Source organism: Populus nigra, chromosome 7 (genome assembly GCF_951802175.1).
Source record: "Populus nigra chromosome 7, ddPopNigr1.1, whole genome shotgun sequence".
In the NCBI taxonomy this organism is placed as follows: domain Eukaryota; kingdom Viridiplantae; phylum Streptophyta; class Magnoliopsida; order Malpighiales; family Salicaceae; genus Populus; species Populus nigra.
In genome coordinates, this window is record NC_084858.1 from 19,689,442 (window position 1) to 19,702,936 (window position 13,495).

At 36.3% G+C, this 13,495-nt stretch overlaps 2 protein-coding genes and 1 long non-coding RNA gene across 3 annotated transcripts; 1 reads left to right on the plus strand and 2 right to left on the minus strand.

The window, feature by feature from the left end:
• Nucleotides 1–103: 103 nt before the first annotated feature.
• LOC133699981 (uncharacterized protein At4g04980) lies at nt 104–4,664 on the minus strand. Its single transcript, XM_062123531.1, has 9 exons — nt 4,412–4,664; nt 3,659–3,844; nt 3,479–3,574; nt 3,251–3,380; nt 1,676–3,029; nt 1,388–1,553; nt 1,121–1,285; nt 875–1,027; nt 104–736 (listed from the first exon to the last, which is right to left on the minus strand). The coding sequence occupies exons 1-9, from the start codon at nt 4,475–4,477 to the stop codon at nt 545–547; spliced, it is 2,508 nt and encodes an 835-aa protein (XP_061979515.1). The 5' UTR covers nt 4,478–4,664; the 3' UTR covers nt 104–544.
• Nucleotides 2,871–3,958, plus strand: LOC133699983 (uncharacterized). The gene is made up of 2 exons (XR_009843346.1): nt 2,871–3,004; nt 3,535–3,958. It is a non-coding gene; the product is annotated as an uncharacterized LOC133699983 (long non-coding RNA).
• A 1,511-nt stretch (nt 4,665–6,175) lies between the features above and the next one.
• Nucleotides 6,176–12,150, minus strand: LOC133699148 (COP1-interacting protein 7-like). Its single transcript, XM_062122302.1, has 9 exons — nt 11,784–12,150; nt 11,488–11,664; nt 10,733–10,869; nt 10,544–10,596; nt 10,394–10,446; nt 10,147–10,299; nt 9,428–9,690; nt 6,896–8,607; nt 6,176–6,811 (listed from the first exon to the last, which is right to left on the minus strand). The coding sequence occupies exons 1-9, from the start codon at nt 11,840–11,842 to the stop codon at nt 6,620–6,622; spliced, it is 2,799 nt and encodes a 932-aa protein (XP_061978286.1). The 5' UTR covers nt 11,843–12,150; the 3' UTR covers nt 6,176–6,619.
• Nucleotides 12,151–13,495: the final 1,345 nt, after the last annotated feature.

The following is a 13,495-nucleotide window of genomic DNA, read 5'->3' on the forward strand; positions in this document are numbered from 1 at the left end:
GGTCCTCATGAATTAAAATGAAAACGACATAGATATTTTCCAACAAGAACTTGAGGTGTGATTCAACAACATCAAATCGAAAGATAAGACAAGGACAATGAAATTTGAAACTACAAATGAAAAGTATAAATTAGAAATAATAATAAACTACATGGCCGTGCCGAGGCATAGGATAATTGGTAGCCACATTTTTTCAAAAATGAGGTTCTTGTACAAGTCCAAATCCCTAAACCATCAATTAATTTATTGAAAAAAAAAGGGGCAAAGAATCAATCCCTTAAGAACATGCACCTCAAGAATTACTTATTACAAATAGGAGTAGAATAGCTAGAGTTGTGACTCAAAGTTTCATAGAGAATATCGTAGCATAGAAACTTGAAGCAGTTCTAAGTCCTAGCTCATCAAAATAGCAAGCAAAAGTTGTATCTAAAGATGTTCCATCGCCGTCAATCTACTCACTTTTCTCATACAATGCCGTATAGAATATAAACATATGTATATACTCTAGTGGGGTTTCTCTTTTCTTTTAGTGGTTTTTAATTATTCATTGATGATGAGGATCAGTCTCTATTTCATGGGCCAATTCTCTTGTCAGCATGTCAGCTCGATCATCATGTCCACCAGCAAAGCTATAAACCCGGAATGCGAATTGGAAAGCCCTCCAAAGCATCTTACTTCTAGGTTCTGTTTTGGTTCCAGATACTGCTGTCTCTGCAGCTTTTGTTTGCCTCCTCTCCTGAATATATTCAAAAGCAGAAGAAAATGGTAAAAATAAATCCTCTTCAAAGTCAAATCATCTTCTGGAAATGATCCTCAAGTTGTGTGAATTGAGCTTCTAGTTTGAAACAAAATGTTAATCCATAGGCGAATCTACCTTGAGTGCCAATTCCATGCAGCTCGAAGAAACATCCACCATTGATTCCTTGATTTGTACAAGAATATGGAAGTCGAAGTCGATGTTGTGACTTTGAAATTTCTTGGATTCTTCATCTTTTGTCCTCTCCAAGGCGTCAAGGTCTCCTTTGATCTGTATGTTATTAATTCTTTTAGCTGCATGTAAAAAATCTTGCAAATAATGAAGATTGTCTTACAATGAGGTTCAGGACTATGACAAAGTTACCTTGTTGAAGTAACGTTCTGTCTTGTCAAGAAGCTGGCCTAATGGGGGCTCTACCTTCCAATTTTTCAATTCAGACACTACGCCATTCAACTTTGAGCCTAGGGCAGCTGCTGTCCTTAATGCTTCCAGCTTTTTTTGAGGGAAACCTTCAAACCTTGCAAGCACCTGCAATGCAAGGAAATACAGGTCATGATGATATAGAAATTGAACAGGACATGCGGACGTTGAAGAGTAGTGAAAATAACAAACTTTTTCTGTTATATTAACCTGTGTTTCATCAGTTAATTTCTCAAGAATTGATTCGACATGCTTATGGAACTTGATCAACTCTGTCATGTCCTTTGTTTTGAAAGTACTGATGGCAGCCTTCAGCTCTGTGATTTCCTTTGAATACTTTTGAACATCTTCTTCAATTTGTTGGAAGTATGCTGATCTGAGGCACAAAGAAAGAAACTCATTTGGTTCTCATTTATGACCTTTTCCATTCCCTTGAAATAAAATTTAACCAAACAGATTATTTCTTAATGTTAGAGTTCCTTAGAAAGCAATACGTACCTCTTTGTAATCTCTGCTAGTGCATCAGCCATTCCCTGCTTTCCGCCAGCACTGCTCGAAGCTGGACCCCTTCTTCCAGTAGGTGATTTAGTAAGTTGATTTCCTCCTTCCACCTTCCCCTTAAGCACTCGATACAAATTACCCATCTGACTTGATCTCTTCAATTTAGTCTGTGCTTTCTTGGGGCGTAAGGATCTTGCTGCACCAGGTGGAGGAGGTGGGGGAGCAGCTCCATTTCCGAGAGGCATAGGTGGCGGCGGTGGCAATGGCATCGTTCCTTTTGAAGACATCATGAGTGGTGGGGGAGGAGGTGGTGCGTTTCTTGCAGTTGATGTTTGAGGTGGTGGTGGTGGTGGCAGCATTGGTGCTGCTGTTCCAGTTCCTGATAACATACGCGGGGGCGGGGGCGGGGGCGGGGGCGGGGGTGCTGCTGCTGCAGTTCCAGATGCCATAGGTGGTGGTGGAGGTGGTAGCGGGGGTGCTGTTACAGTTCTTGACATAGTAGGTGGTTGACGTGGTACGCTAGCCACTGTAAAAGTCGCTGGCTGCAGCACGAATGGTGGTGGTGGAGGTGGAGTTGGAGGTGGTGGCTGTGTGGTTGCTACATCTGGTTGCAGCTTCATTGGTGGAGGAGTAGATGGTAGTGATGGTGTGGCCACAATGTCTACCATCATGGGTGAGGATATGTGAGGCTGTGCTGGTGGAACTGGTGATGCATTGACTGACAATGCAGCTGGTGGCGTTATGGCTTCAGCTATCACTGGAGTGGTCTCAGCTGCTGTAATCTGTGGCATTCCACGCTTGAGGCTGTAATCGCTGTGATCCTCAAGGTCAGCAGCTTTTTTCACATCACAATTACTGCTTGCTTCTATTTCAAACATCAGTTCCTCACAATTGCTGCTTTCTTCTGAATTGCTCCTTTCGAACAATGGCTTGTGCTTTGCTTCCACTTCTGTCATTGTTTCATCATCCACTCTGTCCTTTCGTTTCAAACTGCTGCCGTCTAGAATTTCCAGGTTTGAAGGCATGTGGAATGAGAGACGTTTTATGTCCATGGGGTTCAATTTTTCAAGTGCTTGAACTCTCAGAGATCTGAGAAGAGGAGAAGAGCTATAAAAATTTGAAAATTCTCCAGAAGCAGGAGAACCCGAAAACTCGGGAAGCACTGATGTAGGAGTCTCTGGAGAAGCACAACATGGGCTATAGCTGTTGTTTTCTGAAGAGGATTCCATCAAGATTTTGCTGAAGGCGTTGGATCGTTGAATGTCTTTATTTAGCTCATATTCATCCAGCGCATCAAACATTTCTCGTGCTATCTTAATCATGCAGGTGAGTGTTGCCGAAGCAATTTCAACTAAAAATTCAGAAAAAAAGAAAGAGAAGTAATCACCTTCAATCATGAAACTTCAGACTAGCTGTGCAAGGAGATATTAAATGGAAAAAGCCAAGCTCTTCAGTACGATGCACTCTTTCCAAAATTCTTTCAAACAACTTGATCCATTTTTTTTCTTACAAGATCCGAAAACGTGGATAAAAATATACTGCTGACTAAATTCTGGAAAAGTTGTATCATACCTGCTTGTTCCGAACTGATCCTTTGATCACTGTTATTGTACATGTTGTATGTAGCTTTGTCCATCCACTCTTGATTCATCATCCATGAATCCCCAATTGACCTCAAAGCCTCACAAAAATATTTCAGAACCTGTTTGAGCATGCATTTAGATGATCAGCTTCGAAATCTTAAAAGAATTGCATCCAACAACTGCCATGGAGTGGTCATGATGGAACTAAATAGAAAACCTTATCGATAGATGATCCCTTAATTTCATACAGTTGACTACTGGGTATGATTTCAGGGTAAAACTTGTGCAGATCTCTCATTGTTCCTATCACCAGCTGCAACACAGATAAATGTTCAGAGATTCAAAGCATGGTGTTGTGTTCTAACTTCATTCAACAGACGATTTTGTGCTATGGTACCTCGTTTATGCTCATAGAAGCATCAAAAGGTGGTAGGTCAATGATGTCTCTGAAGGTAATGATTTTCTTCCTAAGCTCCATCATCAAAATGAAGTTGCCTGAAGATCCACGTGAACGTGAACGTTCCATCTTCGGTTCTTCTGATTCCTTCTTCTTATCCTTGACCAAGTGAGCTCTTTTCACTACCTGCAATAGTACTCTTGTTTCTGTCAACATTGATAAGCCAATGCTGTTACCAGATGTTCCTAATTTATCATACATTAAAATCAAGTTGACATGAGCGAAAAACATTAAGAATTCCACAGCATGCTTGATTTTATTAATTTAATTAGATGGAATAAAGGTTGTGAGATTCAAACTCTTGATGCTAGATTATTAAGATTCTGATACAAAAACTATTTCAATTCTGGAAATTTAGATGAATTTGAGGAAAAAGAAACCAAAGCTAACATTAGCAAGTCTATAGGAATTAAAAAAAATGATAGGGACTTGGTCAAGGAGCAGGGAAGTGCCATGAATGGCTGTCAGAGGAACATAAACCTTCCTGGCATGAAAACACATATGACTACGCAGAATATAGTTGACAAGATGAACATAAAATTTAGTGGAGAACTCATGGTATTAACCTGTGCCTAAAGCATTCTCTCACTTTGGAACAAATATTTTTCTCTACAGTATGAATCATAATCACTAGCATATTATCGAGATTGCAAGTGAAAAATATAAGAAAGAAAAACTGGAAAAAATTTATACCTCAAATCTAGAAGTCCTGCCTCCAAAGAGCAAGGGCTTAATGCGACAGAAGATACCAGTAGACATAGCTTTTCTGCCAGCCCCTGAATTAACTTGGGCAAAACGTCTCAAGAATCATATTAATAATCAAGAAATTGACTAAGGGAATATTTTAATTAAATTCCTGGTGTGTAAACACAGAAGAAATATTCAAAGTACAAAGAGAGTTAAAACATGAAACATTAACGTGCAGCCCATGAAGGTTCCAGATGGGATAAAAAAAATGAAAATGATCTCTCTGAAACTTTTCTCAAAGAGAAATCCAAGGAGAAATGGATGAGTTGCTGGCCTTCGTATTCATAACGTAGGCTTCCTCTCCTAAATTGTTTGTGCCACTCTTTTAGGTCACTGTCGTGATCAGTTTTCATGATCATGGGGCTCTGCTACCATGGCTAACTATGATAGGGCTAATTTTGGACCTTGCCAACTAAGATTGTTTTTACTGGAAATAGAAAAAAAAAACTTAATTTAATTAAAACTTATTTCATTGATGATAAAAGCACATAAATTATGCTCCCCAGCTAGGTATTTCTCCAATGACCATGGGGTTCATACATTTTACAGTATCCCATGTAATATTAATTAGAATTTGGATTTTCTATACCAATACCATATATATTCCTAATATAATAGTAGATTTGATTTTGGCCACTTAGCAGTTGAAAATCAAAAGCGTGTGCCAGCCTCCATGTTGTTCCATTGGAGGTCGATGACCTCGTTTAAATTTAATTAATCTTCCAAATAACAAATGGCCGGATTAGTTTAGATAAATTTTAAGGCATCCCACTCAAATTAATTAAAAGAAAAAAACATCAAATGTCAACATTCTACATAAGTGTCAACAAAGTTTGTTTAAGTCATACAAGTGTTTGTGTCTCTGAGAGAGAGAGAGAGAGAGAGTATCAGCTTTGACCAAGTATTGGCTTTGTATGCAGTTAAGTAAAACAGTCAAATTATAATTACTTTTGTAGAGATATTAGTGAGTTGTGTTTTATGAAAATTTAATTTATTTTTTAAAAAAAATTAGATTTTTTCTGTATTTATATCAAAAATATTTTTTTAAAAAAAATATTATTTTAATATATTTCTGAATTTTGTATTTCATTGTAATTTCAACTAAATACACTGTCTACAGGAGGAAGAAATTACTACAAGCTGGCACCTTAATTTAGAGTTCACTGGATTGAATTTATATCCTCCAACCACGATAGCAAGGTTGTATTGACACTTCTAAACTAAATTGACAAATTAACATCTAAAAAACAATAAAAATAGAGAGGACATGCCTCTGTATAATGTCCATGTTGCCTGCCTGCCTTCCTGCAATAGTAACAGCAGCAATTCCTGCAATTTTGGTAACAACAGTTCTGGCAATTTGTTACTATCAATACTGGATAGTGTCTGCGTATGTCATGTCAGTAATGAAGTTCTTCGTACAGGCAGGATTGCTGGTGGGCTCATGTCTTTCATTTTGCCTGCCACTTTTACTATCACTTTTAGGATGAGAAACATGAAGAATCTCAATCAGCAGTGACATAATTTATTTGTACATGAGATTTTCTAAGTAAATTGGAGTATTTGTGACTCATATAATCCTCCCAACAATTCATCCAATTTTCGTGTTGTTTCTTAGTCCTCCCAAACGCGCTGCAAGCCTTGAACTTGGATTGAATGTAACTGGATACAATTTGCAACGAATTAAACACAAGTGCTGCAGAAATAGAATTGCTACAGAAGAAACCTATTTCCCAATAATGTAGTTTTACAGTGCAAGAAACAAATTACATACCTGTGAAATCCAAGAAACAAGCTGGAGATTATTTTCATGCACAATAATGTGAAAGAATTTGTGTAGGCGAAATCTCAAGAATAGCTCATAAGAACTATATACATCATGGCTCATTATATGAAATCTTATAACTATATAAGCAACCCGTGGAGATATTTGCATACAAAGGAAAATTTTGAGAGCTTGGCAGGGTATCTGTTGAAGTTGATTAAGGCACTTTATGGCAAGTGTATTGGTATATTTATTGTAGAAAGCAGCATACTGTCTGTCCCATCCAACTCAATCAAAAGGAACAGGCAACTCATTGAGATCAGCAACTGAGGATCTAAACATTCACCTTCTGAGCTTTCTTTCTTAAGCTGCCTGATTTTGATGGTAACCTATCTTGTTTGTCTCTCAGGTCTAGGAATGATTTTATTTTTGTCAGACTTGGATGAACCTTTGACTGATTTGCTCTCCAATGATGCCCTCTTGGTTGCCGCTGGAGCACCACCAGCTGCTGCAGTTCTTTCAGCAATTCTTTTTAGGCGTTGAATTGCTAACTCTTCCATTTTCTTCCTAATCTCTTCTTCCTGTTCACAAGCATGTTTCGTAAGAAGTTGAAAAGTTGGGGAAACATAATGAAAAACAACTTGAATAAGCAACTTAATAAATACCTTCTCTTGCTTGCTCTTCTGAACTGTGGGCCTACTAACAACTGATGATTTCTTGCTTTTAGACATCATCTCAGTTCTGTTCTTACTGGGGGATCCTTGCACGATTTTAGTCCTCACTTCTGGAACTTTTCTCCCATTAATTCCATTTTTCTTGACAGTGGTCTTGTCACTGTTTGAAGGAAGCTTCTTCTCAGTTTGATCACCAGATTCAGCATTTGAGCTCCTATGAGCTTCCATGAATGATATGTCAATTCCCTGGTCTGTAACCCAGGAATACCTTGTAGATTCAAATCCAGAATCTCGTTCAAGGACCACACAGAGGTCATTCGGTTCATAGGCATCCATAACTTCATGATTATGATCTGTAATGCCATTTTCTGCCTGGGAAGATAAAGTTAGATCCGTAGCCATGCTTATGTCAGTTTTCCATTGAGAACCATATAAATCATCCACAGAAGATCGAGCATGAATCATGAAAGAATCATCAACAAGTACATCTCTTCTACTCGACTTGGCATTTAAAGAATCACCCTCTAGTGATAGCATGTAATTGGCTGTATCCTGGTTTTCTGGTTTCACTGAGTGATTGATAACAAACCAATCATCTCCTTTACCAGGCTTGATTATGGATGGCTCAGTGGAACGAGATAAGATACCCCTGAGGCCACTTCCTGAATCTTCTAATCTTTGTGAAATTACCAAATCTTCATCTGTCAAGTCCCTTCTCTTCATGATTGGTCGAAAACTCTCTGCATTTTCTATATCTTCCAGCCTAACTCTATCCTCGTGTTCCCCATCCCTCGGAGTCACAACAAAAGAATCACCTGTCACCATCCTTCTGTTCAGTAATTTCTCTGGTCCCAAGTCCATAGCACGATTGCTCCTTAATGAAGTTCCATCTCCAGAGCTTTTGACTATGAAATGCTCTTCCTGAACATCCACTGGCTGCAATTTTTCTACCCCATTAACTGTGTCATCATCTTTCATCAGAAGGCTCTGGAAAGCATCCCAGTTCTCACTCGTCCTTCCTCCCCTGGATGCATTTGAAACAGGGCCATCGTCAAAATCTTGGTCAGGAGCATTACTTGATCCATTTGACTTGTGGTTGCTCTTGTTCGAGCCTTTTCTTTTCTGTGTACTTGAATTTGACTTGCACAATTTTCCCAATGATCCAACTGCATCATCTACCTTCTTTTTTATGGTATCTTCATCAATGTACTCATCCTCATCTGAAGAAGTTTCATCAGAAAAACTATCACTTCCTTCATTTCTTCTCTTGGGGGTGATGTAGTTAATATTTCTGATGACAACGGTCTTAGAGGACTTCTTCCTGTGTTTTTTCCTGTATGGAACATCTATAGAGGAGTTCTTTTTGTCCTGATCTATATGGGAATCTGAATCACTCCTTCCTTCAGAGTCAATGGAGTCTGTTTGCCTGTCTTCTCCTGAATATTTATATCCCTTTTTGTTCAGGGACTTATCCTTTTTTCCTTGACTAAATTCTTTCATGTTAGAAGGCCACTGCATATTTCTTGGATAATTAGGAGGGAGAGGCTGCATGGTAGGGAAAGGATATCCTTGATACGGAGGAAACTGAGGAATAGGGCCTTGGAAATTGTACATGTATGGATGTATCTGGTTTGGCCACTGCATTGGTACTTGAACTTTGGCACTAGATGATACTATCTGGTCAGATGTTCCCATGCTACCATCTGCATTTTAATGTATTTGACATCAGAAAACACTAAATTGCTCAGCCGAAAGGAATATAGACATTTTGCCTTTTGCACAAGCAAAAATCCAATCGTGTTAATTCATCAGAAACAGCAACAAAACAAAAGGAGGAGGAGGAAGAAATCAGATCATGTTAATCTGGACAACATAATTCTAAGATTAAAGTTCGTAAGAAAATTACAATTAGCAAGTAATAGTTGAACTCATTTTCTGTTGCTTAGGCATCAAAATAGGGGTCATTGGTTGTGCTTGCTAAATCATACATGAAGTGCATTAACCATACAACGAGCACTACTGATTTTACCATATTCAGTATGCGTTTGGTAATGTGTTGCAGGTTCTTTAGCAAAAGTGTGTTTTGACTGGAAAAAAAAAACACCAATTTGATGCTTTTCAGGTGCTTTTCGATATTTTCAGCATCAACCTATCAAAACCATCCAAAAGCACCTGAAAAGGCATCAATGCTTTTTCACTCCAAATGTGCTTCGAAAAACATTATAAAATGTAGTGTAAACACATGACCAAACACAGTCATTTATATTTTTTCATTCCAAATAAAGGCTAGAAATTGCTTTATATTTTTTGCCAAAAAATGTGCAGGACCTCAGGTTTGTGAAAAATTCACTCTGCAAGTAACAGGAGGGAAAACAAGAAGATTGAAAACAACACTAATGTGTGACAAATTGAATGTAGCCCTGGTTCTAATCTAGTAATCTAACCATAAATAAACCAACATAGATGCTCCTTCGACGCAATGCACAATAAAGAGAGGGTGAGCAAGGAAAGAATATACAATACCCTTTCTGCCTGCAGTTGAATCAGATCTTGATGCATCTGTAGATCCATTGGGCATAAAATCACCAGTAGATACCCCATTGTTTGTCAAATTTAGCATGACATTCTGATTAAGGGAACTAATTTCATTTGCAAGTACAATTCCTGATGTTCCCAAAAATGACAGCTCTGATGGAGGGCATGCCTCCATTGCTGCTAATTCCTCCATCCAGAGACCATCCCCATGCTTTTTCTTACATAATTCCTTGAAATTGTCGCATGCTTCCCTGCATATAAACACCAGTAGATTTCAAGGCTGCATGATTGGCATCAGACGAAACTGTAATGGAATTTATAAGTCCAGTGGAATTCGATATTTGGCAAAAACCAAGGAAGAAATCGCCACTTCAGCAGGCATCCCAAAGTTCAAATAACTCTGATAATGTTCTTTTCTCTTCATGTAAACACATATTTACAGCCAACACAATTCAACCAATAAAAGTGGTTCATGTTTACAATTCAAATCTTGGATGGTTTTTTGTATTTAAATTAAGCAAATAAGAAACACAGGGTGAAAATTGACTAATTATAACAAAAACACAGATACTAGAAAAAGGGTTTTGGCATTTTATTTCATAGTCTTCTGGTCAGAAAAGGGTTTTGGCTTTTTTTTTTTGAGTTTTCTGGTCAGAAAATTGTTCCCAAAACAATGAATGACAGTTATAATTTGTCCCAGGTCATACCTTAACCGTGAAGCTCCAAAAGCATCTGCGAAGGAGATGAGATCATTTATGCTGTCCACTTCAAATCCAACAACAAGGCCACGTGCATAAGCCATAGCTTGCTCTTTGCGAAGCAATGTTTTCCGTGCTTCCAGAAGCAGTTGAAACTGAATCCTAGATATCACAACAAATGATTGATGAATGATGCTGATGGAAAGACAACACACACATACACACCAAGTTTGCTAAGAAAACTAAGAAGGATTACTTGGAATTTCCTTCCATTGAAGCGTGCTCACTTTTCTCAAGTTCATCTTTTAGCTGGGAACAAATACCAGTGAAGACATTCAAAGAATTGATATGATTTTCTAGCTAAGCATCACAATTAATCAACAAAATCCATGGAAATGTGATCTACCTTAGAGGAATCACTTGACTTCCTTGTGATAGTATTGGCAGCCAGTCCACTCCCTGGTAAAGCAGAGCTATTCAGTACACAAAGTTGCAGTTTTTTGAAGTAGTACATATTACACAATTGATTAAAGTAAGCAATTCCAACACGGGTTGAAACTATTGCCAATAATGATTTAAGTCCTGATGATAATACCTTCCTCCAGTTGTCCAGCTACATTTGTGTTTGATAATTCATTGGCATGAACTGCACTCTCCTCAATCTGCAAGATGTCTCTTTCTAGGCTGACAAATCTCTCAAGTACAGCTGGTGTACTAACAAAACGAACAAATCTGCACAAAAGAAGAGATGAATTATCTTTTCAGGCATCCCTGCAGAAACAGAAAAACAAAATAGCGGTCGAACTCCTCAGCTCTCTGATAATACCCAGGGTTTAATACCGGTAAAGTTCCAAATTTACACAGACATTACGTAGTTTACGCATAATTACATATGCTAAATTCAATGCCAACAGCAAATTATAGTATGTTTTAACTTTTAACACGGTCAAGAAATGACAGAGACCATACCAATTTGACAAGGCAATTTATTTGCTCAGCAAATCAACAGGAGATTAGGATTTTGCCATTTCTATGGCATAGAACCCATTGTAAATTGCAGTAAATTTAAAAACTTTGAGCACAATTCAAGATTAATTATCTATTTGAGTAGAAATCAAAATTCCAGTTCCATTTATTCAATGAACAATCTACAACCATTCACACTATTTACATACATGGAAACAATAATTTGCAACAATTACGACAAAATCAACTAAATTTCACCCCTTTTTCAAATTCAAAAACATATCCATGATATCCAATAACTCAATCAAATTGCTTAATGGAATTAAAGCCCAATGTCTAAATTTCCCAATAAGAAAAAAGAGAGCTAAGTCTCGGATTCATTACCTCTCAAAAGTACCTTTGGTGAACCACGGAGCATTTTTGGTTGGTGGGCAAAGTTTGATGGAGTACCCAACTTTGGAAATCTGATCTTTAATCAATTTAAGGTGTAAAATGAATGGTTCAAATAACCCAGAAGCCAGTTTCTCATTCTTGCCTCCACAGAAGAGAATCAGATCACACCTTCACGCACAAAAACAACAATATATGAAAAAAGAAGATTTTTAGTCTCAAAGACAACAACTTTAAGTGAATTGAGAGTTAAAAGAGAGTGAAAGTAAAGAGTGATGTTGATATTGTACCTGGTTCGAGTTGGGGTAAGTTGAAAGAGAGCATAGTCAAGAAGAGTTGAAGAATCCATTGAGAAAAGTCAAAAAGAATGCATGGTCGTCTTGGATCAAAAGAAAGAATGGTGTTAGGGTAGAGAGGTTGCTTTCTTTGAATCAAATCTTGGTATAATATTTGTGAAATGTAAGTGCAAAGGAACAGTGGTAGTCATGTTGTTGAAACTTGAACGTGCCTATAGCACTTTGAATATGCTTAGCTTAGGTGAAGCTGAACTGGACATGATCATGTAAGAGAGTGACAGCAAGACATGACGAAGCTTCGCACATGCAAAAGTGATTGGAAGAGAGAGTATCTTTCGGCTGACTATGGAGGGAAGAACCCGCAAATAATGGGCATCCAGACCAGACCACTATTATTAACCTAGCCCGGCCACCGGATTAAACAGTGTTAGGTGCTAAAAGAATAAATTAATTCAGAATTTCATGGAAATTTAGATTTGTTTAGTGATGATAATTATTGTTTTTAAAAGTATTTTTTATTTAAAATATATTAAAATAAATTTTATTTTTAATATTATTATATCAAAATAATATAAGAATACACAAAAAATTAATTTAAAGCAAAAATAAATAAATAAAATTCAAAGTTGTTTTAACTTTTTTTAAAAATAAATAAATAAATCTTGAGTTAAATCTACTTCATGTTGAGTTTAACAAAGGTAATGCGGTGGTAATTATCATCATTTTCCATAAGATTTGGAGTTGAAGCAAGGTATCATCAACATGTTATTCATGTTTGAATTATGATAATCTTCTGATCTCTTCAATTTTACTTTTTTTTTTATGGTTGAGGTATGCTTTACTCAATTTTTATTTACCAAAAAAAAAGAGATAATTATTGAAATCCTCTTATAAAATATTTTTCTATTTAAAGAACCTATTGAAATATTTCTGTATCCATAATTAAAACCCAAAAATAAAATTTTTATACCAAAAACCCAAAATCTAACTCTCAATTAACGCCATTAATCTATTTGAGTTTTTTTGTTATAAAAACTTTAGCTTGGAGTTTTATAGAAACATGTTTTAGTGATTTGGATAGAAATTGTTATACAATTTTTATATTCAATATTATACTTATAATATTTAAATTAAATTACATAAATAAATGTATAAACATTTTTTTTTCTTGTTGCTGATACAATCTTTGCATTATGATTAATTTAAAGAAAAAATAAATTTATGGTATCAAGCATGCATGTATATGTGTGTGTCTATATATAAAGTATAATGGTAAACATATTATATATTATAGAGATATAATTTTGTAGGGGTAAAATATAATATACATAAAATCCATTAAATATTTTGTATTTGCAAGCCCGAAATAAACATTTTCATGCCTTAAAACCTAAATGAGTTAAATATACAAAGTGAGAGTTAGATATGTGGATTTTTTTTACGAAGAAATTATTATTGGATTAGATAGATATAAAAATATTTTTATGGAGTTTTTTAGATGAATTTTTTTTTTACAATTTTGGTATTTATCCCAATAAAGTTATTTCATGTTGGATTGTCAAGGTCCCGCGCACTAAATGATAATGACAATGCACAAAATAAATCTTTTTAGTTTTTTGTTTTGACTGATTAAGTAGGTATATTTATTGTTATTAAATCCTTCTTGTACCTATTTTTTATTTTATTAATTTGAATTTTAAAATAAA